General features: G+C 48.5%; 1 protein-coding gene across 1 annotated transcript; it reads right to left on the reverse strand.

Moving 5' to 3' along the window:
• Nucleotides 1–596: 596 nt before the first annotated feature.
• XG (Xg glycoprotein (Xg blood group)) lies at nt 597–25,933 on the reverse strand. Its single transcript, XM_074392415.1, has 8 exons — nt 25,619–25,933; nt 15,785–15,826; nt 14,372–14,395; nt 10,001–10,063; nt 5,978–6,040; nt 2,998–3,060; nt 2,655–2,812; nt 597–623 (listed from the first exon to the last, which is right to left on the reverse strand). The coding sequence occupies exons 1-8, from the start codon at nt 25,677–25,679 to the stop codon at nt 597–599; spliced, it is 501 nt and encodes a 166-aa protein (XP_074248516.1). The 5' UTR covers nt 25,680–25,933.
• Nucleotides 25,934–26,173: the final 240 nt, after the last annotated feature.

Here is a 26,173-nt window from a genome sequence, read left to right on the forward strand (position 1 = left end):
TAGTTCTTTGCTCTGTTTACATTTACCTAAACAGAGGTGTGTGTGTATGTGTGTGTGTGTGTGTGTGTGTGTGTGTGTGGCTGCACCCACCCTCCTGGGGAACAGAAACCAGACAGCCCAGCACAGATAGGTTCTCAGAAGACCAGGCACCAGCTCAGAGCACGCCACTCACCAAAGACTCCAGGTAGAAGGCCCAAGGCAAAATGCAACCGTGATCCCAGAAAGACGACCCCTCCCGCCCTCTGCCCACCACCGCATGCCCAGATGTGGGGGTACCGTGTGTGTTGCTGGAGTTGTCATAACCAGAATAGCCACTGCCACCGCCTCCTGTTAGACAGAGAAGGTAGAGTTGAAGGATGTTTAGGTGTCCAAGCATGGAATGTCCTGCAGGGGTTGGTCTGTCCAGCTCATTGGGAATGACAAGTCGTGTGACTCTGTCATTCCCAAGAGAGCTCCAAAGAGTGATCAGCAGCGGGGAGAGTCAAGGGAGGCCCCACCAAAGCTTCCTCGTCCCTGTGGGAAAACTCAAGCCAACACTGAGCTCTAGCTAGAAAACACACTTTGCCATCACAGAACAAACATTTACCCTGGGAACTCTAAATTCCTGCAGGCTCACCCTCTTTCTGCGGAGAAAGCGGTATGAGAAGAGCCCCACCGAGGCAGGATTAGAAGGACCTTCCAGAAGATGGCCTCAATCATAAATATCTTAGTTTCTCTTTTCAAAAAGAACTAGTTATTTTTAGTTTATTCCTGATTGTTAATGTAATAAATTCCAAGACAATACTCCTTATTTGCTGCAAGTAAACGTGGCAGAACAGATGACTGGATGCAATCAGGGTGTCCAGCTTTGCAAAATATCTAGGAAGAGTCCCTTATGTCTTCTAAAATAAAGCTGCAGAACTAAACACACCGGAAACCTCACGTGCTTGAAACTAAAGCCTCAAACGTCACACTCTTCAGCCCAGTGGTGCATGCATCTCTCCCTCCTATTGTCCATGCTTGCATTTCCACATGAAAGATTCTTGGTAGACATTCACCTCCAATTACAGAAGGTTTTTCTTATGTCTGTGTGCATAAAGATATATGTACACATATAAAGGTGTATATATACACACACACACACACACACACACATATACCTAAAAGTATATATACACATATACAAAGGGACATATATACACATATATAAAAAAGTGTACATACATATATGAAGGTATATATGTGTATGTAATAATATAGAAACATGTAAGCTATATACACATACATATATGACAAGATATTAACAAATGTATGCATGTATAAAGAATGCATATATACACATAAAATATATACTTATATAAGATATTTACACATAAAAGTTATATACAGATATATAAATATATCTGTATATAAAGATATTGATACACATAAAGACACATACGTTTGTATATATAGAAGTGTATAAATAGACATACACATACATGTATAAAAGCACATATACATAAAGGTATATATGTACATATATACAGATATATATAAATAAAGGTATATACTTATATATATATAAAATATGTATTTATATAATGTACACATATAATATAAAAATGTATATGAAATAGATACATATATAAAGATATACATAAAGATATATGAAAAGATATACATATAGACCAGGTGTGGTGGCTCATACCTGTAATCCCAGCACTTTGGGAGGCCAAAGTGGGTGGATCACTTGAGGCCACAAGTTCGAGACCAGCCTGGCCAATGTGGTGAAACCCTATCTCTACTAAAAATACAAAAATTAGCCAGGCATGGTGGCGGGTGTCTGTCATCTCAGCTACTCGGGAGGCTGAGACAAGAGAATCATTTGAACCTGAGAGGCAGAGGTTGAAGTGAGTAGAGACTGTGCCACTGTATTCCAGCCTGGGCGACAGAGCAAGACTTCAGGTCAAAAAAAAAAAAAAGAAATAAAATAAAATATGCATATACACACAAATAAAATATATACATACGTGTTTATACCTATAGAAAAGTTGTATATAGATATATAAAGATATTTGTATACATATATAAAGACATTTATATACCTACATAAAGATACATACACACGTATATATAAAGTTGTGTGTATATATATGTATAATGTAAATAAAGGTATATACACAAAAAGGCGTAAGTGCACATAAAGAAATACACACATATAAAGATACATACATGTGCATATATAAAAGTGAATATATAAATATACACATACACATATAAAAGCATATATACATAAAGGTATATATGTACATATATAAAGATATGTATAAGTAAAGGGATATATGTAATTATATATGTAAAGATGTGTATTTATATAACATACACATAAAATATAAAAATGTATATGTATTCAAAGATACACATAAAGATATATTAAAAATATATAAAGATATATTAAAAGATATACATATAGATACATAATTATATACAAAAGCCTATATTGGTATATAAATACACAGACATACACAAATATAAAACATGTACCTGTATAAAGATATATAAGCATGTATATAAAGTCAGAAATATACATATATAAAAACATAAAAAAGCCATATACATGCGTAGGTAAATGGGTTTATGTATATTTAAAAGCATATAGAGACACAAACACAGATGTGTGGACATTCGTGTACACGCAGACGGAGGTGGCTAAGCACGCACGTGCGTGGAGCCGTGTCGAGGCACAGCCAGCCGCGTTTCCGCATGCGGAGTCTAAACAGAAATGCCCACCCGTGTTTCCGTGGAGCCTCCAGTTGAATCTGTCCATTGTGTTTCCAGCCCGTCCGCCAGCCTGGAGAGGCAGACGGAAGCCCAGACCGCGACGCCACTGATGCAGCCCCGGGGCCTTCTCCGTCAGCCCCTGCACCAGCCTATCGTCCACCCGTGACCAGCTTTGCCCCTGGACTGGGCGTCCCTCTCCTCACCACCCTCTCTGAGCAAATGCACGTGTCCCACCTGGAGAGGCTCAGCACCTACCTGCAGGTGGCCTGGGCCTGGGCGGGTAGTGTCCGTCATTGCGGTCCCCATCATTGAAGTAACCTGTGGGCAGAGCACACGGCATTGCTCACGCGTGCTCTCCAGAGCTCCCCTTCACAGCAGGTCCGCGCTGGGGGCACTGGGGCAGGTTTGGCAGGAGAGCGTTCCGATGCCAACGAACTCTTGGCAGGATGCCCACAGGCACCAGGCGTTAAATGACCTTGTGGGCGGCCACCCAGCCTGCAGGAGGCATGTGCAGGGCCCAGGACGGCGGCAGGGTGGCCTCATGGTGTGGGCGCTTGTCCTGCTTCTGCTCAAAGCCCTCCCAGGGCTGACAGTGAGCTGGGGTGCAGCTCCGGCTGCGGTGTCTGCCTGCTGCCCGGACCCCTCTCTCGGGGTGCCCCGTCTCCCAATCCCCTGCCCGTCCCTCCTTCCCTGGATGTTCCCGGTGCTCCTGCCTCTGGACCTCGGCATGCCCCTTTCCCTCCGCTCCCTCCTGGCCGTCCTTCCTGGATGAGCCGGCGTCGCCTGTCACCACGTCCCCGTCCAGCTCTCCTTCTGCCCCGCTGCCACCCAGGCCGTCCCCTGCTCAGAATCCTCCAGCAGCATCTCCTCTGCTGCCCCGAGTCCTGAAGCAAGCCTGAAGGAGGCTTGGGCCTTTTCCTTCTCTCCCGACGGCTGCTCTTGCTCCACCAACCAGGCCCCCGCCCCGGGCTTCGCCATCACCATGGGCAGGCTCCTAACGCCCTGCCCACCCCTACCCCCGGCGCTGGCACTGGCCGATTCCCCAGGCAGAATTCCAGCTCTGCAGGTCCCCACAACATACTCCCCTTTTCCCTTTCAAGTTCCTGCTCGCTATTTTGTCTGGAACCTGCACCATCCCTCTGTCTCTCTTGGCATCCAGGGCACCGCCGCTGCCCACCCCAGTAGACTTGGTTTCATCCATTTCTTCCTGCTCCTTGCTGCCCCGACACGAGACCTATCTGCTTCCTCCCCAAAAAACAAAGAGGTACGAGCAAGACGGAGAAGATCCCAGAGCCCTGAGACTCCGCCTGAGAGCTGTCTCAACACCCAAGGCCGCCGGCAACCCTCATTTCCTACAACGTCCTTTGCGGCCCTCACAAATGTCCCACTGCGGCATTCACCTGGGCCTCCGCCCTCTGACGGCCTCTGCCATGGACTCAGCTACTTCAGGCTCAAATGAGAGCCAAGGAGACCTTCCTCATATGCGTCCTGGACCCCTAATTAAGCCTTGAACTCTGCCTCCCCTCTTCAAGATCGGCGCCTAGAGAAGTAATCAGGTCTCTGCGCGTCTATGAGAAATCCATGCTCATGTGCACCACCGTCACTCTGGGGTAGGAAAATGCTGAGTGGGTTTCTGAAACACATGAAAGGCCAGGCAGCTGCGTGGCTCACGCCTGTAGGCGCAGCTTGTTGGGCGGTGGAGTCCGGAGGATTGCTTGGTGCCAGGGTTGGAGACCAGCCAGGACAAAACGGTAAGATCCCGCGTCTCTACAAAACAATGAGCGGAGTGTGGTGGCTTTCCCCTGCAGACCTGTCTGTAGTAGGCTCAGGTGGGGGAATCACTTGAACCCAGGAACTGGAGGCTGCAGTGAGCTATGATCACACCACATTTCAGCCTGAGTAGCACAGAAACTCTGTTCAAAAAAGAAAGAAAGAGAGAGAGAGAGAGAGAAAGAAAAAGAAAGAAAGAAAGAAAAAGAAACAAAGAGAGAGAAAGAAAAAGAAAAGAAAATGTATAAAATGCAAAAGGCAGGGTGCTTGTGCTTTGTTTTAGCAGGAACGCTCCCTCAGCGAGGACTCTCCAGCCTTTGGGACTGCCTACGGGCGAGCGAGTTCCTCTAATGGGATCGTGCAGTGGCACGGGCCTGTGAAGCTGAAGTCCTGGTAGTATGCACAAATGTTCTGGGCAGTGCAAGAGGCATTGCACTTGGCTTAAAAGGCTGTTTCCTAGGGCTGTGCACAGTGGCTCATGTTGGTAACCCCAGCACTTTGCGAGGTCAAAGCAGGAGGATCCCTTAAGGCCAGGAGTTGGTGACCAGCCTGGGCAACATAGCGAGACCCTGTCCCTAAACACACAAACAAACAACAATAACCACAAAGGAAAAATTAGCCAGGTGGGGTGGTGTTTGCCTGTAGTCCCAGCTACTCAGGAGGCTGAGGTGGGAGGATTGCTTGAGCCCAGGAGGTGGAGGCTGCAGTGAGCTGTGATCCCGCCACTGCGTTTTAGCCTGGGCAACCCAGTAAGTCCCTGTCTCAAAACAATAATAAAAACAGGGATGTTACCAAAACAGCTTTTTAATTTTCATTTTAATTTATTTTTGAGATGGAGTCTCACTCTGTTGCCCGGGCTGGAGTGCAATGGCATGATCTCAGCTCACTGCAGCTCTGACAGAATTCCACCTACCAGGTTCAAGAGCTTCGCCTGTCTCAGCCTGTCAAGTACAGGTGTACACCATCTTCCCTGGCTACGTTTTGTATTTCAGTTTCACCGTGTTTTCCAGGCTGCTGTCGAATTCCTGACCTCAAGTGATCTGCCTGCCTTGTCTTCCCAAAGTGCTGGGATTACACGCTTGAGCCACGGTGCCTGGCCCAAAACTCTTATAAAATTGTCTTAATACTTATTACCAGGCTGGGCCACAATAGCTTGTAATCGCGGCATTTTGGGAGGCTGAGGGAGAGTATTGTTTGAGGCCAGGAGTTCAAGACTAGCCTGGACAACATAGCGAGATCCTGTCTCTGAAAAAAAAAAAAATTAAAAAGAGGTGTGTATGGTGGTATGTATCTGTAGTCCCAGCTACTTGAAAGGCTGAGGGAGGAAGATCACTTGAATCCAGGAGACCGAGGCTGCGATCACATCACTTCACGCCAGCGGGGGCAAAAGGGCGAGACCCTGTCTCCAAAGTTAATAAGAAAATAAAATACTAAAATAAATAAATAAATAAATAATACTCATTACCTCCACTGTTGCCAGAATTACCAGGCTGGGGCTGAGGGCGTGGCTTCAGCGTTGGGTAGATAACTGTTGGAAAACAGCAGGATGGTTTTAGAAACCTAATGACATATTTCAGATAGCTACCCCACCTATAAATAAGAATGCCAAAACAGAAAAGATGTCACTGCCCATCCCTTTTACAGAGCTTATTAATCATATAGACGACATTCACAACGCTATTTCAGGGCTTACAATTAAAAAACGCTCTCACTGTGTGCTCTCAGCTTACCCCACTGGTGCTTCCAGCAAGGGATCTGCGGATCTCTGAGATTAACAGGGCAGAAAGTCTTCTGTTGACGTTTCCCCGTTGAGGGCTATTACAAATGCCACCACTGTTATAAAAGTCAGTCACCAATATGAGGATGACAGCATCTGACCCTTTGCTAGTATGTCATATGTCCATCTTGCTGGTTCACACCCTTTCATTTGAACTTGTTTGGTTCTTGGTTTGAGACAGGGTCGTGCTCTGTGGTCCAGGCTGGAGTGCAGTGAGGCGATCATAGCTCCCCGCAGCCTCGACCTCCTGGACTCAGACGATCCTCCCACCTCAGCCGCCCATGCAGCTCAGACTACAGGTGCACAGCACCATGTTTAGCTAATTTTGTTAATTTTTGTGGAGACAGGATCTTGCTATGTTGCCCAGGCTGGTCTCAAATCCCTGGCCTCAAGCAATCTTCCTGTCCTGTCATCCGAAAGGGCTAAAAGCCTAGGGATGAGCCACACTGAGCCCGGCTTCATTTAAATTTCTTAAAACTTTTGCAATGACTTTTGCACGTTTGTGAAGTTTACTATGAGCTTTGTCTCCCAGAGACTGTTCTCTTTTTTATTTTTATTTTTAAGATGGAGTCTTGCTCTTTCGCCCAGGCTGCAATGCAGTGGCAAGATCTCGGCTCACCGCAACTTCTGCCTCCTGAATTCAAGCCATTCTCCTACCTCAGCCTCCCGAGTAGCTGTGATTACAGGCGTCTACCACCATGCCCAGCTAATTTTTCTATTTTTAGTAGAAATAGGTTTCATTATGTTGGTCAAGCTGATCTCAAACTCCTTACCTCAGCTGATCCACCTGCCTCGGCCTCCCAAAGTGCTGGGATTACAGGAGTGAGCCACCTTGTCCAGCACTGCCCCAGGACTGTTGCAGATGACATTCTTTCTGCCATGACCTCCTTCCTGTTCCCTGTCCATCACTTTACACACTCCCTAAAGATTTGAAGACCCCACTTGTCACCTCGAAAAGCATTAGCTCATCCCTCCTGTCCCAGCTTAAATGTCCCTTGACCCTATTGAAGCAGCCAAAATGAACTAATTGATGCAAGCTCTTTGCACAACGTGAGTCTGTATCTCCAGGACGTTTTTGTTGCTGGGCTAGAAATTTTATTTTCTGTACCCATTTTATACTCCTGTACCTGGCACTCCCAGTACCTGGCAAGTGCTCACCCACCTTGGGTCAAGATGAAATTACGTAAATTCACAGAAAAGCCATCCATGTTGTTCTCAAAGTCCTTGTGCAGCACAGACATCAGAACACTGGAAATCTGGACCGAGAATGACTGGTTTGTCACTTCTCCGAATAGTTTCTTTCTCTATGCCTTTGTCTTTCTCTAGAGACTGGTTCTTACTGTCTGCTCAGGCTGCAGTGCACTGGTGCAATCATAGCTCGCTGCAGCCTCCACCTCCTGGGCTCAAGTAATTCTCTTGCCTCAGCCTCCTGAGTATAGCTGGGACTGCAGGCGTGGACCACCATGTTCTGCCTGGATTCTACTTTTTCCTTTTTTTTCTGAGACAGAGTCTTGCTCTGTTGCCCAGGCTGGAGGGCAATGGTGCAATCTCAGCTGCCTGCCACCTCCTCCTCCCAGGTTCAGGCGATTCTCCTACCTTAACCTCCAGAGTAGCTGGGGTTACAGGTGCACAGCACCATGCCTGTGTAATTTTTGTAGTTTCAGGTAGAGACAGGGTTTTACCGTGTTGGTCAGGCTGGTCTTGAACTCCTGACTTCAGGTGATCCGCCCGCATCGGCCTCAGAAAGTGCTGGGATTACAGGTGTGAGCCACGATGCCCGGTCTAGACTGTCTTTCGAGGCCTCTAAAATGAAACAGCTGTGGGGATTATGGAAGCCTGGAGGCCGGACAGAGGAGTGGGTTTCCAGGGCAGAAGACAGTGCCCGGAGCTCAGGAGCCGCGTCCGTGGCTTGGTTCAGGACGTCTCTTGGCCCCTCACTGTGAGGTCAGCCCGTCCTGCCCCCAAAATGACTTCCTCTGTGAGCTTCCCCTCCTCCAGTCACACTCACAGAACCTCCGACTGCATTCATTCCGGGGCTTATTCCTGAGGCCTCTCTCCTGGGCTTGGAGACGCCGGCTTCTCCCTGTGTCCTCACGGGGTCCTTCCTCTGTGTGTGTCTGTGTCCTCACCCGCTCTTACTAGGACAGCAGTCCTTTTGGATCACCACCCACCCTAGTGACCTCATTTTATCTTAATCTCCTCCGCGAAGGTCCCATCTCCAAAGACAGCCACATTCTGAGGAAACCTGGGGTCAGGACTGCATCGTATGAATTTGCCAGGAGACATAATTCACCCCATAACAGCTGCAGCAGACAGAATCCATGCCTGTCTTGTGACTTTTAAGACAATAGGGGACTGGGCGCAGTGGCTCACGCCTGTAATCCCAGCACTTTGGGACGCCAAGGCGGGTGGATCACAATGTCAGGTGTTTGAGACCAGCCTGGCCAACATGGTGAAACTCCATCTCTACTAAAAATACAAAAATTAGCCAGGCGTGGTGGCAGGCGCCCGTAATCCCAGCTACTCAGAAGGCTGAGGCAGGAGAATCACTTGAACCAGGGAGGCGGAGGTTGCAGTGAGCCGAGATTGGGCCACTGCACTCCAGCCTGGGCAACAGAGCAAGACTTCATATCAGGAAAAGAAAATAAAGAAAATAAAGTATGCATATGCACACATATCATATAAAATATATACTTATATGATATTTATACATATATAAAAGTTGTATATAGATATATAAAGATATTTATATACATACAGAAAGACATATACCTACATAAAGATATATACACAGGTATATATAAAGTTATGTGTATATATATATAACATGTGAAAGTATATGCACATAAAGGTATATGTGTACATATATAAAGACATACTAACATATAAAGATATACACATACATATATAAAAGCATATATAAATAAAGGTATATATGTACACATATAATGATATACATAAAGGCATATGTTTAATTATATATGTAAAGACATATTTATATAACACACATAAAATATAAAAATGTACATAAAATGCATATGTATTTTAAAACACACATAAACATATTAAAAAATAAAGATATATTAAAATACATATAGATACATAAATATATAAAAAGCATATATGTGCGTATAATCATAAAGATAAATAAACACATATAAGACATGTACATATGGAAAGATATATATAAGCATATATATAAGGTCAGGAATATACATATATGAAAACACAGGTATCTACGTAGTGTATATATACGAAAGCATGTATGTACACACATGGAAAAGCCATATACATGCATATGTAAATGTGTTTATGTATATTTAAAAGCATATAGAGACACAAACACAGATGTGTGGACATTCGTGTACACGCAGACGGAGGTGGCTAAGCACGCACGTGCGTGGAGCCGTGTCGAGGCACAGCCAGCCGCGTTTCCGCATGCGGAGTCTAAACAGAAATGCCCACCCGTGTTTCCGTGGAGCCTCCAGTTGAATCTGTCCATTGTGTTTCCAGCCCGTCCGCCAGCCTGGAGAGGCAGACGGAAGCCCAGACCGCGACGCCACTGATGCAGCCCCGGGGCCTTCTCCGTCAGCCCCTGCACCAGCCTATCGTCCACCCGTGACCAGCTTTGCCCCTGGACTGGGCGTCCCTCTCCTCACCACCCTCTCTGAGCAAATGCACGTGTCCCGCCTGGAGAGGCTCAGCACCTACCTGCAGGTGGCCTGGGCCTGGGCGGGTAGTGTCCGTCATTGCGGTCCCCATCATTGAAGTAACCTGTGGGCAGAGCACACGGCATTGCTCACGCGTGCTCTCCAGAGCTCCCCTTCACAGCAGGTCCGCGCTGGGGGCACTGGGGCAGGTTTGGCAGGAGAGCGTTCCGATGCCAACGAACTCTTGGCAGGATGCCCACAGGCACCAGGCGTTAAATGACCTTGTGGGCGGCCACCCAGCCTGCAGGAGGCATGTGCAGGGCCCAGGACGGCGGCAGGGTGGCCTCATGGTGTGGGCGCTTGTCCTGCTTCTGCTCAAAGCCCTCCCAGGGCTGACAGTGAGCTGGGGTGCAGCTCCGGCTGCGGTGTCTGCCTGCTGCCCGGACCCCTCTCTCGGGGTGCCCCGTCTCCCAATCCCCTGCCCGTCCCTCCTTCCCTGGATGTTCCCGGTGCTCCTGCCTCTGGACCTCGGCATGCCCCTTTCCCTCCGCTCCCTCCTGGCCGTCCTTCCTGGATGAGCCGGCGTCGCCTGTCACCACGTCCCCGTCCAGCTCTCCTTCTGCCCCGCTGCCACCCAGGCCGTCCCCTGCTCAGAATCCTCCAGCAGCATCTCCTCTCCTGCCCCGAGTCCTGAAGCAAGCCTGAAGGAGGCTTGGGCCTTTTCCTTCTCTCCCGACGGCTGCTCTTGCTCCACCAACCAGGCCCCCGCCCCGGGCTTCGCCATCACCATGGGCAGGCTCCTAACCCCCTGCCTGTAGGGAAAAGACCCTGGAAGTGCAGAGGCGGGAGCAGAAGGCCTCCGCCTATTTCCCTATAAATAATGAAGAAGAAAGTAACTAGAACTAGAACAGTAGTTAGTAGTTGTTAGTTTTTCATATGTGATCTGAGTTATTTATAGGTGATCTTAATTCTTTTACTAATGCCTCTCAGGTCGGAAGTGTGAACCTGCGGTGACATCATGAAATGAATGACCCTAAGGCAAGGTGCAGTAAGTCGTCTGTCACGCCCGCATAAGGGCTGCTGAAGGGCGCCTCCGCTGTGGGACAGTGTCCGCGCTGTGAAAGCACCTGCTGTCCAGCCAGCGAGGGAAGGAGATGTCCGAGATGGCCACGACGTCGCCTTCCTCAGGGGAGTCAGGAGAAAACTCCGCTTCTCCAAGCTCTCGTGGCAAGCCCGACGGCTGTCAGGGAGGCCCGCGGACACCCGGGGACTTTGCTGTCTCTGTGCGGTGCTGCGCTTCGGCGGTCACGTTCCATGGCTACTTTCAAGTTCTGCTTCTGCCCCTGGTTCCTCTTTTTCTTAGAAAAGATGATCAGTAATAGTGACATAAATCTTCATGTTTTAGTTCTTTCTTGGTAAATATGGAAAGGGTGCTGATGCATTATGCTCCTTACCTCACTGGGGGTGCCGTAAATTCCTGAGCCCCCACCTGTACCCCACACCCTATTTTACCCTGTCCCCAGTCACCGACCACCAAGACCACACCCTCCCTATTGTCGTACCTTCCCTGTGCCCAGATTTGCAACTCAATAAAAGGCAGGGCATCCCGGGATTTGGGGCCTCTGCTGGTCTCCGCGATCTGGGTAGCTGTGGACCCCTGGGCCCAAACTCTGTTTTCTCAATCCCCATGTCTTGTGCCTTTTATTTCTACAATTTCTCATCTTCGAACCAGCAGGGAGGGGCTCACAGAGCCCCGTCGGGCTGGACCCTACACCTGCCCCCCCACCACCGTTCACTCGTTGGCACTGGCTGATTCCGCAGGCAGAAGTGCAGCTCCCCGGGTCCCCACAACCCATTCTCCTTTTCCCTTTCCAGTTCCTGCGCAACTATCTTGTCTGAAACCAGCACCGCCCCCCGTCTCTCGGCTCCCAGGGCACCGCCGCTGCCCACCACAGTGGGCTTGTTTCATTCATTTTGGTCAACTGTGTGATTCCGTCTTCTCTGAATTTTTCTTTGCAGCAAATGGAATGATCACATCCCTCTCAGTTGCCGCATAGTCGCGCTCCTCCATTTTCTTTTCTTTTCTTTCTTTTCTTTTCTTTTTTTATTTTTATTTTCTGTCATCCTTCTGTTTTGGGAGAGGAGCTATGGATGCACAATTTGTGCTCTCTAACCAGAATTTCCGCATCTGTAGATCCAATGGCGCGATCTCCACTCACTGCAAACTCCACCTCCCGAGCTCAAGAGATTCTCATGCCTCAGCCTCCTGAGTAGCTGGGATTACCGGCGAGGCTACGCTTTTTTTTTTTTTTAATCTTATCTAACAAAAACCTCCTAACCCTGAGATTCTAAGACATTTCCCTCTATTTTTCAAAAAAAAAAAAAAAAAAAAAAAAAAACTGTTTTCTTTTACATTCAGGTTTCTAATCCACCTACAGTTTATTTTTAAGTATTGCATGAGGCCAGACGCGGTGGCTCACACCTGTAATCCCAGCACTTTGGGAGGCCGAGGCAGGCAGGTCACCTGAGGTCAGGAGTTTGAGACCAGCCTGGCCAACTTGTTGAAACCCCATCTTTACTAAAAATACAAAAATTAGGCAGGCGTGATGGCACGTGCCTGTAGTCCCAGCTGAGGCACAAGAATTGCTTGAACCCAGGAGGAGAAGGCTGTGGTGAGACAAGATCGCACCACTGCACTCCAGCCTGGGCCAAAGGATTGCATGAGGTTGACAGCTGATCACATATCAGCCACAAGAAGAGTCAATTGGCTCAGTCCTGCCTACGTAGAATTTGGTTTCTTCTTTCATTGCTTTATGGCTGCAAGCTCTCTCAAATGCCAAGACACAATTTAGTCACTCTGTTTCCAGCCCTTCTGAACCTATGCATTGCTCAGTTTCTCTGTCTCTGAGCTACGGCTTTCATTTTTTTTTTTTTCTTTTGAGACAGGATCTCGCTCTGTCACTCAGGCTGGAGTGCAGTGGCATGATCTTGGTTCACTGCAACCTCTACCTCCTGTGTTCAAGTGATTCTCCAGCCTCAGTCTCCTGAGTAGCTGAGACCACAGGCGCATGCCATCATGCCTGGCTAATTTTTGTATATTTAATTAGAGATGGAGTTTTGCCATGTTGGCCAGGTTGATCTTGAATTTCTGACCTCAGGTAATCTGCCACCTTGGCGTCCCCAAGTGCTAGGATTACAGGCATAAGCCACTGCCCTGGACCAAAAGTTACCTCTTTTTTTTTGAGATGAAGTTTCGCTCTTGTTACCCAGGCTGGAGTGCAATGGCGCGATCTCGGCTCACCGCAACCTCCGCCTCCTGGGTTCAGGCAATTCTCCTGCCTCAGCCTCCTGAGTAGCTGGGATGACAGGCACGCGCCACCATGCCCAGCTAATTTATTTTTTGTATTTTTAGTAGAGACGGGGTTTCACCATGTTGGTCAGGATGGTCTCGATCTCTTGACCTCGTGATCCACCCGCCTCGGCCTCCCAAAGTGCTGGGATTACACAAAAGTTCCCTTTTTAATTGAAAAATAAATAAATAAAATGAGGTGAAATGTACACATAAATTAACCATCTAAAAGTGAACACTCCAGGGGCATTTAGAACACTTACAACGTTGTGCAACCATCACCTCTGTGTACTTCCAGAACACTTTCATTCCCCTGGAAGGAGACCTGGAGTTGATCAAGCAGTCACTCTCCCTTTCCCCTCCAGCTACTGGCAGTCACAACACTACTTCCGGTCCTAGGGATTCGCCTATTCTTGAAATTTCATATTCATAAAAATATGCACTATGTGATCTTACATGTGTCTGGTTTCTTTCCCTTTGCAAAATGTTTCTGAGGTTGAACCACTTTGTCGCAATTATCAGTGCTTCATTCCTCTTCAAGGCTAAATAATACTCCCTTGTGTGGGTGGACCGCATCTTGTTTATCCATTCCTTCCGCTGATGAACATGTGAGTTATTTCTACCTTTTAGCTGTAATGAATAGTGCTGCTGTGAACATTTGTGTTCAAGTTCTTCTTGGAACACCTGTTTTCAGTTATTTTGAGTATACACCTAGGAGTGGAATTGCTTATTCATAAAATAATTCTGTATTGAACGTTTTAAGGACCCACGAAAGTATTTGTTCACAGTGGCTGTACCATTTTAGACTCCCACCAGCAATGTACAAGCATTCCAGTTTCCTCACATCCTTGCCGACACTTGTTATTTTCGATTTTCGATTTTAGCCATCCCAGTGCTGCTTCAGTGTGGTTGTGATTTGCATTTCCTTAATCACCACATTTTGCTTCTCATGTCTATTATCTGGTACAGTTCTTGCATCTCCTTAACACACCCCACAATTCTGTAAAACATTCTCAAGCATCCATCCATAAGCATCAGTTCAAGGACGTTGCCTCAGTTTCTCCCAGCCGAAGAGTCACTCACCTGAGTTTGGCTTCTTGGTGGGTTCTGTGGACAAAGAGAAAATAAATGCAATATGCATTGAAGATTCATCAGAAGCACAAAGAAAGGGCTGGGCACTGTGGCTCACGCCTGTAATCCCAGCAGTTTGGGAGGCCGAAATGGGCGGATCACACTGTCAGGAGTTCAAGATGAGCCTGGCCAATATAGTAAATATAGTAAAAATTAGCCGGGTATGGTGTCAGGCGCCTGTAGTCCCAGCCACTTGGGAGGCTGATGCAGGAGAATCACTGGACCCTGGGAGATGGAGGTTGCTGCAGTGAAAGAAGATGGCGCCACTGCACTCCAGCCTGGGTGACAGTGTGAGACTCCATCTCAAAAATTTAAAAAAGGCCATTAACACCCTGATGAAAAATAAAACAATACAAACTAAATGATATGGACACAAATTCCACAGTATATTCCGGGGAAAAAGCAAGGAAATACCCTTAAAATCCATTCAAAAACAATCTGCCCTTGGGGCTGTGAGGATGCCCACAGGATGGCCACGGTAGCTGAGAGCGTCCAAGACAAGTGAGTGAGCCGCGTCTCTAGGGCCACCACAGAGCCGCACAGTAGGCAGGGCGGGGACGGAGGCAAAAGAAAAGATGAAGAAAGCCTTGCAGCTTCTAGAATGATGGCTTTTCTCACTTTCTTTCATTCACGACTTTATTCATTCAGCAAACATGTATCGTGTGGATGTGGCAGCTCTGTAAGTGAAGGTGAGCAGAGAAGCTGATAGGAGAATGGGGAAGAAGTATGCTCTGGGAGGCTAGACTGGGGGCCGTAAATTCAGATCAGGGTGTGGGACAATGACAGATATGAACTTAAGTGTAAGAAAAGCAGTAACTGAGCCGGGCATGCTGGTGTGTCTCTGTAATCCCAGCATTTTGAGAGACCAAGGTGGAAGGATTGCTTGAGCCCAGGAATTTGAGGCCAGCCTGGGCAACATAGTGAGATTCCATCTCTACAAAAAAGTTTAAAAACTTAGCTGGGCATGGGAGCACACGCCTGTAGTTCCAGCTACTTGGGAGGCTGAGGTGGGAGGATTGTTTGAGCCAGGAAGTCAAGGCTGTGTGGTAAGCTATGATTGTACCACAGCACTCCAGCCTGAGCAACAGAGCAAGACTCCCATCTCAATAAAATAAATAATAAAATACTAGCATACTTCTAAACTACAGGCTTCAGAAGCACAGACCTACCAAGAAATGCGTCTGAGACTTTTAGAGAGTGTGTAAAAGTTTGTCTCAAGGCATCTGCAATCTCCTGTGAAGAAAAGAGATCTCAACACCAAGAAATTCCAAACACCGGCCCAACCCAACTGCAAAGTAACTATGCGGCTGATGCTGTTAGACCCAAACTGAAAAGAGAAGACTCCCTTGAAATACTGGCACTTACCAGGGTCATCAAGGGCATCTGCCAAGTCAAAGTCTCTTTGACCTATTGAAAGCAAACAGGACATAAGTCACACCACGATGGAAAGGCCAGAATCTTCCTCGTTCCCCACCTCATGCCGCTTCCTGCCCCCTGCAAGCCCAGGGTTGCCAGAGCACTACAACTAACCATGAGCTACGCGGGAGATGCAACCACCACCTCTATCTACTCCCAGAACATACTTCTCACCCAAAGGAAGATCCCTGTCCCCATTCAGCAGTCACTTCCCCTGCTGCCTCCCCAGCCCCTGACAACCACTAATCCACCTTCTGTTGGATTGCCTGTTCCATGAATTGCCAGTTCTGCAAATTTCATATAAATAGAATCCTACAGTATGTGGTATTTTGCGCCTGGCTTCTTTCACTGAGCATGAGGCTTTTGAGTTGCATCCACATTGCAACCCATGCCATTATTTTATTCCTGCTCATGGCCAGGGAACTTTGAAGGAAGCCTCTCTCCGAACACATAGACTTCTCTCCCGGATCCTTCCACTCACAGCTTAGGACTGGCATTTCCCCCATACATAAACACACACACGCCCATTCTCTCTCACACACACACAAAGAGAGAATCTAGGTTGAGAGGGGCTGCCCTAGAAAAAGGTGAAGCAGAACAATATGAGGATCCTGGATCCTTGAGAGACTGTATGGAGCAGAGGACACCTTTGCCACCTCACCTGGCTGCAACACAAACGAGAGATAAACTTTTCATTCTTTGGGGGCTGTTTGTTACAGCAGCCAGCCTACACTGACAAATACAGAGTCGGGAAGCAACCTGTGTGCACAGGCTGAGGCTCCCACCTGATCCAAAAGCAGTTAACCTAACGACTGTGTCCCGAGAACTCATCAGGAGGTAGAGGATGCGGGTGGGAGGGCACTGAATCAGCGCTTCCTATGCACTGAGCTCTGTTGCAGTGATGCCAGGCATCTGCGCCCCCCCACCGCACCCCACCGAGGATGTTGCTATCACCAGCACGCACATTTCCCAAAGGAAGAAGCTGGGCTTCTGGGAGGTTTGGGGCAAGGCAGGAGCACAGTCAGAATTTGCAGAACTGTCCAGGGGGAACAACCTCTTGCTCAAACACTAAGCCCTGGAGGAGGCTAAGCCTGGGGGAAGCAGGCAAGCCATCGGTGCTGGGTCTCCCCCACTTCTGCTGTCTGTCTCCCTCCCAGGAATCTGTCTGCCTGGGTGTTGCTTGCTATGGAGGAAGGTTCAAGGGCTACAACGTAGATTTGTACAGCCTGTGGCGTGGCTCCAGACAGATGCCACCAGGACAGGCTTTGCGGCTCCTTGTGGAAGAAATGAGGGCCTCTCTGGAGCAGAGGGTGTATCCCCAGGCAGGAGTGCACACAGCAGCTGTCCCTGGTCCCACACAGCCATTTCCTTTCAACTTGGGGAGCCCACACATCCCTCTCAGATGACGTTCTCTGCTGCCAGTGATCGCTGCAGGCTCACCTTTAAGAACAACCCGGCTCTTCTTTGCTCCCTCCAGCTCTCTCCTTTTTGTATGTTTGTTTTTTTAGATGGAGTCTCGCTCTGTCACCCAGGCTAGAGTGCAATGGCACAATCTCGGCCCACTGCAACCTCCACCTCCTGGGTTCAAACAATTCTCTTGCCTCAGTCCCCTGAGTAGCTGGCATTACAACTGTACGCACCATCATGCCCAGCAAACTTTTGTATTTTTAGTAGAGACGGGGTTTCACCATGTTGGCCAGGCTGGTCTCGAACTCCTGACCCCAAGTGATCTGCCTGCCTTTGCCTTCCAAAGTGCTGGGATGACAGGCGTGAGCCACCGTGCCCGGCCTCCTCCAGCTGTCTTGGTCATCACTGTCCAAGCTGCTGAGACTGGGCTGCAGGACACGAGCCACGTCAGCCTCTCGGATCTGTGAGATATTTCCCCTCCAAGGCTGTTAGCAGTTCCAGTGGAGACACCTGTCTAGGACCCCAGAGTTCAGCATCTCGGCTATGGACACACCCTGAGAATTTAGACTCCAGTCCCCGTTCACTGTTGACCAGTATCTTTCACTGTGTCGTATCTCAGCCCAACCCAGCAATTCCAGGCATCCGCTAAGCAACCACTTTACAATCTCCTCCAGTCTGTGCGCCCGGCCGCTCCCTCCTATTTCCCTAAATCACCAAAGGTGCCTTGGTGTCATCTCTCTCCCGTCCCAACGGCTCCTCTCTGAAATACGGTTGCATAAACCAGGCAGGTGGCAGCTCTGCTCACCCTGCAGCAGGGGGCCGGGTGGCAGAGCAGGCTCCTTCAGCTTTGAGATGTCACAGAGAGGAAGTGGAGGAGGGTGGTTTGGGGCTCTGCTAGGTTTCAGGGCTTGCACTGCGGCCAGAAGTTGCTGCATGTGTGACTCACACACACGAGGCCGCTGTCGGTCACACCCAGACCTCGTGACATAAATCAGGCGGGCTCTGGCAGCTTCGGGCGGCCTGCGCACTGAGACACAGTCCCCAGTGCTGCCCGCCAGGCAGGAAATCTATCTCACTGGCAGGGCCCCCTGTCCTCTCTCCTCTCCAGGCAAGTTACAGCAAAGGCACGGCTGGGCTCCTCATGGACTGACCACGGGTCTATCCAGGTGGACCACGCCGACTTCGGGGTGTCTGGCTCCAAGGTCAGGAGGCGCACGTGATGCTTTTGCTTTTCTGGGGTTCATTTTCCACTGGGAACATAAGACGGGGCAGGAACAGGAGATGTGTTTCCGATTTGCTGCACTGATTTCCTTGAGTGAACTCAGCGGCTTTCCATCAAATCCTCGTGTTCTGGGTCTATGACGTTGGGCCTCGGTGGCTGGCGTCCTGGAGATGTCGATTAAATGGCTCCTGTAGGTGGGTGAGAAGGCCGCGCGGGACAGGGAAGCCCCCGGTAAAGCTGCCCTTGGGACCCTCCAGAGCAAAACCACGAGATGTCGGCTTGGAGGGCTTCTTCTGTAGCCTGCAGGCACCAAACCCCTCCTGGGTTCAAATTCCACCCCTGCCGGATTCGAAGATGCTTCTCACTGGCCTTCCCCCCACCGGCCGCGTTCTTTACCTGGATTCAGACCTACGAGTTGTTTGGACTCAGGAAACCATACCCCAACTGCAGACCTCAGCAGCGGCCTCAGAAACAGAAGTTTCTCTCAGAACTTTTCCAGCCCTCCTGTGTCTGAGTCCCATTCTTCCCTGAGCCACTGTAGGAACTAGAATCTCTCTTCCCCCGGGCGGGTTCTAGAAACAAGAATGCCTTTCCCCCAAAGCCAGCCACAAAACCCAAAAACAGGACTCTAACTTTCCCTCCATCCTGTCTGTATCAAGACTGGCCATAGGGAAGTTCCCTGACCTGCCTGGTTTGGGTGTCCTAAGACGCCCATCCCAGAAAGGGTCCCACCCCCGCACCCAGAAGGAAGGCCCAGTGCTCCAAGGGGCCAAGGGGAGTCTACACAGACAATCCCGTCTCCCCCGACTGGCGTGTGCACGTGGTCCCTCAGGACCTGGGTGACACAGGGACTACGCTTCAGCAGGTCTGGCTAGGCCGAGGACACAGTGCTTCTCATCAGCTCCCGGGGGATGTTGAGGCTGCGGATCCAGACATCTCACTTTGCAGGACAGAGACTTGGCAATGGCTTCCCAGAGTTGCTACGATAAAATCCCACAGACTGGCTGCCTCGATTCTCCCACGGCCCTGGAGGCAGGAGGTCTGAGATGCAGCTGTGGGCGGGGCTGGCTCCTCCTGGGGTCTCTCTCCTGGGGTCTCTCTCCTGGGCTTGGAGCCGCCGTCTCCTCCCTGCGTCTTTACAGGGTCGTCCCTCAGTGTGTGTCTGTGTCTTCACCTCTTTTTCTAAAGACCTCATTGTACCCTTCTCGCCCGTCTAGAGACCCTCTCTCTAAACACAGTCACGTTCCGAGCTCCTGGGGATTAGGCCTTCAATATGTAAATTTCGGAGGTGCACAGCTCAGCCCTTAACAGAGATAACTCATTCACTGGAATAGGAATGTGTGTGTCCGCTGGGGTGCCGCAGCAAAGTCCCACAGGCCAGGCAGCTTAAACAGCAGACACTGATTCTCCCACAAGCCTGGAGGCTGGAAGGGCGACATCAAGGTGTGGGCCAGCTGGCTCCTCCTGAGGCCTCTGTCCTTGGTTTGTGGATGCCGTCTTCTCCCTGAGTCCCCACGAGGGCGTCCCTGTCTGCATGTCTGTCCTCATGTTGTTTTTTCATAAGGTCCATAGTGCAGCTGGATCAGGGCCCCACCTGGTGACCTCATTTTACCTAAGTCGCCTCTTTAAAGACCCTGTCTGCAAACACAGTCACGATCGGAGGTCCTACGGGCTTCCATTTGTAAAAATAAGGAGGGTCCGATTCCGCTCACGACAGACTTAAACGTGCCCACCGGACGCAGTCAGCCGAAGTGGGCATGCCATCGACGGCCTAGCTCAGTGGACACAGCCAGGGTATGGGTATCTGGGCAGTTTCATCTCAGCGACTTCATGTGCCTGGCCCACGCCCTCAACAATACTCTCCCTGAATTTTGTTTTTTCTTTAGGCAGAGTCTCGCTCAATTGCCCAGGCTGGAGTGCAATGGTGCAATCTCAGCTCGTTGCAACCTCCACCTCCTGGGTTCAAGCAATTCTCTCTCCTTCTCCTCCTCCTCTTCCTTCTCCTCCTCCTCCTTCTGGCAAGGTCTAGCTCTGCTCTGAGGCTGCAGTGTAGTGATGTAATCAGCTCACCGCAGCCTCGAACTCCTAGGCCCAAGCGATCTGTCTGCCTCAGAGATAGATATTGAAGATAGGTATTGGAGATAAAGATAGATGAATAAATAGATGGATAACAGACAGATAGATGACGAGATAGATGGATAGATGATAAACAGATAGGTAGATTTCTGAGACAGATGAAAGACCAATAGAGATATAGGTATATACAGAGTTAGATATAAATGTATCTTACTGGTTCTATTTCAAAAATACTCTCTGAGTTAGATATAAATGTATCTTCTTGGTTCTATTTCAAAATACTCGCCCAGCTGATGCATCTGCCCACCTGAAAGCTCTGCCTCCCGTAAGAGGTTTCAGTGGGCAGTGGTTGAACAGATGAACCAATTCGTGCCACACATCCTGTGAGGGGAATCAAGGAACTCCCCGGCTTCACATCTGATCATAATGTACAATAGACTTGGAAGATGCTGTCTTGGACATATATCCCTTTCTTTTAATTTATTTTTTAATTGATGAGTAACAGATGTACATAGCTTCAGGGTACATGTAATAGTTTAATACATTTATATAATTCCTAAAGATCAAATCAGCATAGCTGGGATATCCATCCACCTTAAACGTTTGCCTTTTCTCCGTATTAGAACCACTCTCATTGTTCAGTTTTGAAATATACAATAGATTATTGTAAACGAAAGTCACCCTATGAATCCGTCAAACGCTAGTACCTATTTGTTCTATCAAACCCTACAATTTTCTTTTTGTCTCCTCAATGAATAACATTTCATACACTGCCCTTTGGGATTTCGACTTCTGGTTTTCTCAGCTGTTAGAAGACCAGACTGTGTGTCACTTTCCTTCATACCCCTCTGGATTTGACAGCAGATACCAATTAAAGGCAACGGAAATGTGGGCTGCCAGAATGTCAACCTCTATTTATTAGAAATATGCCATATTGTCATTACCTTGTTTTGTATTGCTAATTTAGTAATCATAATTTTTTTGCAGTATATTAACCACTAACAATACTCTGTTTTCTTTGTTTTATACTAAGTTCCGGGACACACGTGCAGGCTGTGAAGGCTTGTTACATAGGTAGACACGTGCCATGGCGGTTAGCTGCACCTGCCAACTCATTATCTAGGTATTAAGCCCCACACGCATTAACTATTTACCCTGATCAATACTCTCAATACTCTGTTTCCTTAAGTGCTTCGTAGCAATCCTCCCACCAGCCTTGCAGAATGTTTCTGGAGTCTTGCAAATGTGCCCCGTCTCTAGCTGGCGATGGCTGGAGATGTAACAGGGTCATCTATGCATGTAATTCATTACCTAGAGCACACCCAGCTGCTGCGTGCACATCATCTCATTTACACAGAAGTGCCCTGATCCAGACCTCACTTCCTATCCTGTCCCTCCTGCAACCTCCCTATGGGGCGTTCCTTGTGTCAGAGGCACTGGAACCAGAGCGACTCCACCTTGAATAGGGGCTGAGTCATATAAGGCTGAGACCTACCGGGCTGCATTCCCAGATGGTGAAGGATGAGATTGACGGTCTGCACAAGACACGGGTCCTAAAGACTTTGCTGATAAAACAGGTTGTAGCGAAGAAGCTGCCCCAAACCCACCGAAAGCAAGAGTGACGAGTGACCTCTGGTTGTCCTCGCGGTTACAGTCCCATCAACGCCGTGGCAGTGGCAAACACCATGGCAACGTCAGGAATTCTGCATGAATCATGCATGCCTTGCTTGGCATATCATGAATAGCCATAGAAACAGTCCACCAGCAGCCCTGGGGGCCGCTCTGGCTGTGGAGTAGCCATCTATTCCTTCACTTTCCTAACAAAGTTGTTCTCACTTTACAATTCACCCTGAATTCTTTCTTGGGCAAGTTCCAGGAACCCTGCCTTGTGGTCTGGATCTGGACCCCTTTCCTGTAACTCTTGGAGAAGGAATGATTCGGATTTTCAGAAGACGAGGCTTGGGATAGAGCAGGATAGGATGCTCACGGGGGTCTTCCCAGAGAGACATGCAAGACAGCTCGGATTCGGCTGCCAGCTGCCCCCGTCCAAATCCTCAGTGCCTCAGTTTACCCATCTGTGATGGTTAATATTGAATGTCAACTGGATTGGAATGAAGGATGCGAAGTCTTGATCCTGTGTGTGCCAAAGGAGATTAACGTTTAGGATGGCGGACTGGAAGGGGCGGACCCACGCGCAATCTGGGTGGGCAACATCTAATCAGTTGTCAGCGTGGCTACAATATAAGCAGGCAGGAAAATGTCAAAAGAGAGACTGGCCTAGTCTCTTGGCCTACATCTTTCTCCTGTGCTGGATGAGCCCTTGAACATCAGACTCCAAGTTCTTAACCAGTTTGGAACCTGGCCTGGCTCTCCTTGCTCCTCAGCCTGCAGACGGCCTATCGTGGGACCTTGTGATCACGTGAGGTAATACTTAATAAAACCCCCTCTCTCTGTATATATATGGATTCCATTAGTTCTGTCCCTCTAGAGGACGCTCACTAATACACCATCTGTAAAGTGACATCAAGCACGGCACTCCCGTCATCGGGCGCTGAGGGACAATCAACTAAGTTAATAAACACGCATCATGTGTGAGAAATGCTGCTGTCATTCAAAGAATTCAGCACAGGATAGGGTGTGGTGGCTGATATTTGTAATCTCAAGATTTGAGGAGGCAAAGGCAGGAGAATCGCTTGAGCTCAGAAGTTCAAAACCAGCCTGGACAAGATAGTGAGATCCTGTCTCTACAAAAAAAATTTTAAAATCTGGTCAGGCTAGTGAGATCCTGTCTCTACAAAAAATTTTAAAAATCTGGTCAGACGTGGTGGCAAACGCCTATAGTACCAGCTACTCTGGAGGCTGAGGTGGGAGGTTTGTTTGAACCCCTGGGGTGAAGGCTGCAGTCAGCTACGATGGAGCCACCACACTCCAGTCTGCGTGATGCGTGGAGACCCTCCCTCAAAAAAATTAAAACACATTGAAGAAAAGAAAACAACTTACGTCATAACTGCATTTAATACGAGTGCCCTCCAAACACCACACCTTAGCCTCACCTGCCTTGAACGTGCTCAGAACACTTCCATTAGCCAAGAGTTGGACAAATCATCTAGCACAAACTCTATTTTATAATGAGGTGTTGCATCTCTCATGTAATTTAGTGAATTTTATACTGAAACTGAAAAAGAGAATAGCTGTATGGGCTGGGCGTGGTGGCTCACATCTATAATCTGAGCACTTTAGGAGGCTGAGGCGGGTGGATTACCTGAGGTCAAGAGTTCCCGACCAGCCTGGCCAACATGGTGAAACCCTGTCTCTACTAAAAACACAAAAATTAGCTGGGTGTGGTGGCGGTATCTGTAATCCCAGCTCCTCGGGAGGCTGAGACAGGAGAATCGCCTGAACCCAGGAGGCCGAGGTTGCAGTGAACTGACATTGTGCCACTGCACTCCAGCCTGGGTAACAGAGTGACATTCCGTCTGACCAAAAAAAAGTTGTATGGGTACTGAGAGTACAGTTTCAGTTTCTGCTGACTGCCTACCAGTTTCGCACTATTGTAAAGTCGAAACATCTCAAATTGAACCATTATCAGTCGAGCCATCGTAAGGTGGGAGCTGTATGTATGCTACACTTTGTAGAAGTTGACTTCCCCAAGGGTCTACGGTTAACCTTTGGCTCTTACTGTGAATGATAATACAGTACGCTCTTGGAAGTGCTTTTCTGGGAAGCTGGGTTCACTGTTCAATGTCTCCTTGTAAACAGAAACTAATGAATGCATGGCTGTGTTGCCCAGTTACTAGCTGAGATCTCAAGACAGCAAGGAATGATAAAAAAATTATTCATGCAGATCACTGACGATGTACACGAGGATGTATTGATCCCGGCAGTGCCTCCGCCCATAAACAACAGACTCCTACCTTCCTGACATCCAAATCCTTCAACGGATTTGGATAAACAGGAAGTGCTGCCTCAGGAGCATCTGAATGTCTTTTAATTCCTAACAGAAATACCTCTCTCTCTCTCTCTCTCTTTCTCTCTCTCTCTCTCTTTTTTTTTTTTTTTTTTTTAACAAATCCCTAAAGTTTTTATTGGCTCTCTTGTTCTTTCTTTTCCAGAGGTAAATTTTTAAAAAAAAACAACATTTTTTATTATACTTTAAGTTCTGGGGTCCATGTGCAGATCTTGCAGGATTGTTACACAGGTACACACCTGCCTGGTGGTTTGCTGCCTCCATTTGCCCGCCACCTACATTAGGTATTTCTCCTGTTACCCCTCCCCAATCTCCCCACCCCCCACTAGCCCTTCCCTATTTCCCCAACCCCCGACAGGCCCCGGTGTGTGATGTGCCCATGTGTTCTCATTGTTCACACCCACCTATGAGTGAGAACATGAGGTTTTTGGTTTTCTGTTCTTGTGTCAGTTTGCTGAGAATGATGGTGTCTCACTCTTGAGATTCGCCTGAGTGTTCTATCCTCTGGAATCGCCACATTACAATGACCAGAGAAACGTACTCAGTCGTTATTCAAATCCTATACTTTATGAGTTCATTAGAGTTTCTCACAAGGCATTAAAAACTCTGATCTTGGGGTGTGGGACAGCCAGCCTGCAGGTTCATGTTGAAGTTTTTGATGTAAACATTTCAGGTGGTTTTAATTTGCAAGAAGGAATGACAGTGTTTATGAAAAGGTTTAAACATCTGAACAAATGCAATCTTTCCGGCAAAGGAATCTCTAGTAATCTGTCCCATGGGGTAAAGTCATTTCAACTCTCTTTTTGCCATATGGAAATGGTCAGGACTCATTTTTACAATCAGAAGGAAATGATTTACATTCCCCACACGTCCAGTTGTGCTTAATTCATGGAACTAAATAGGCCATTTTTTAAAACGCTTGGGACACACAGTTTGAGAAAATACGGTGAATATCTAAGTGCTATCAGCTAGCAACCTGCCTTCGTGGATCTAATTCCCAAATCCCAAATTGGAGCAGCCAGTCTTCCCCCTCCCCTCTCAGCCACCCATCTCTCTTAATCTCCTTTCTAATCCCACGTGGGGATCTCCCTCGAAGCCAGAAGCCTCTTACCTCGGGCGTGCATTAGGAAACACAGGACCGTGAGGCCGTGGAGTCCTCGCCAGGGTTCCATGCTTCGATTCAGGATGCAAAATCCTCAGCGGAATCCCCGACCAAGCGGGCTGTGAGATCCAGCCTCTCCACTCTCCTCCCGTCGACTTCTGGTTTCTCAGCCTGGAAGGAAGGGAGGCGATGGCTTCAAGTGGAAAATATGAACTGAACTGCCAGAAACAAATGAGCTCCCAGCTCCCAGCTCCCAAACTCCACAGCTGAAAACCTGTGGGACCAGCGTGTGCATGCTCAGTCATGCCTTGGGACCAGCCTACCCCGACCGCCCCAACCAATCTGCAGCAGCACCGAGGATGGGGAAACTGGGGTGGTTACCAAGCGCCAATGGGCATCTTGGGCTTCTGGAAGCTGGCACACCTGCTTGGCAACTCTGCTCGCTGAGGGCGTGGGTGCTGCAGCGAGTTCAAAGCCACCAACCCAGAAACCAGGGAAGACACTGCCCGCCTGCAGTCCTGCTCTTGCAGGACGTGATGGCACAGAGATACCCAGTGTAGATGA

The sequence above is a fragment of the Saimiri boliviensis genome, chromosome Y, assembly GCF_048565385.1.
Source record: "Saimiri boliviensis isolate mSaiBol1 chromosome Y, mSaiBol1.pri, whole genome shotgun sequence".
NCBI classification, from domain to species: domain Eukaryota; kingdom Metazoa; phylum Chordata; class Mammalia; order Primates; family Cebidae; genus Saimiri; species Saimiri boliviensis.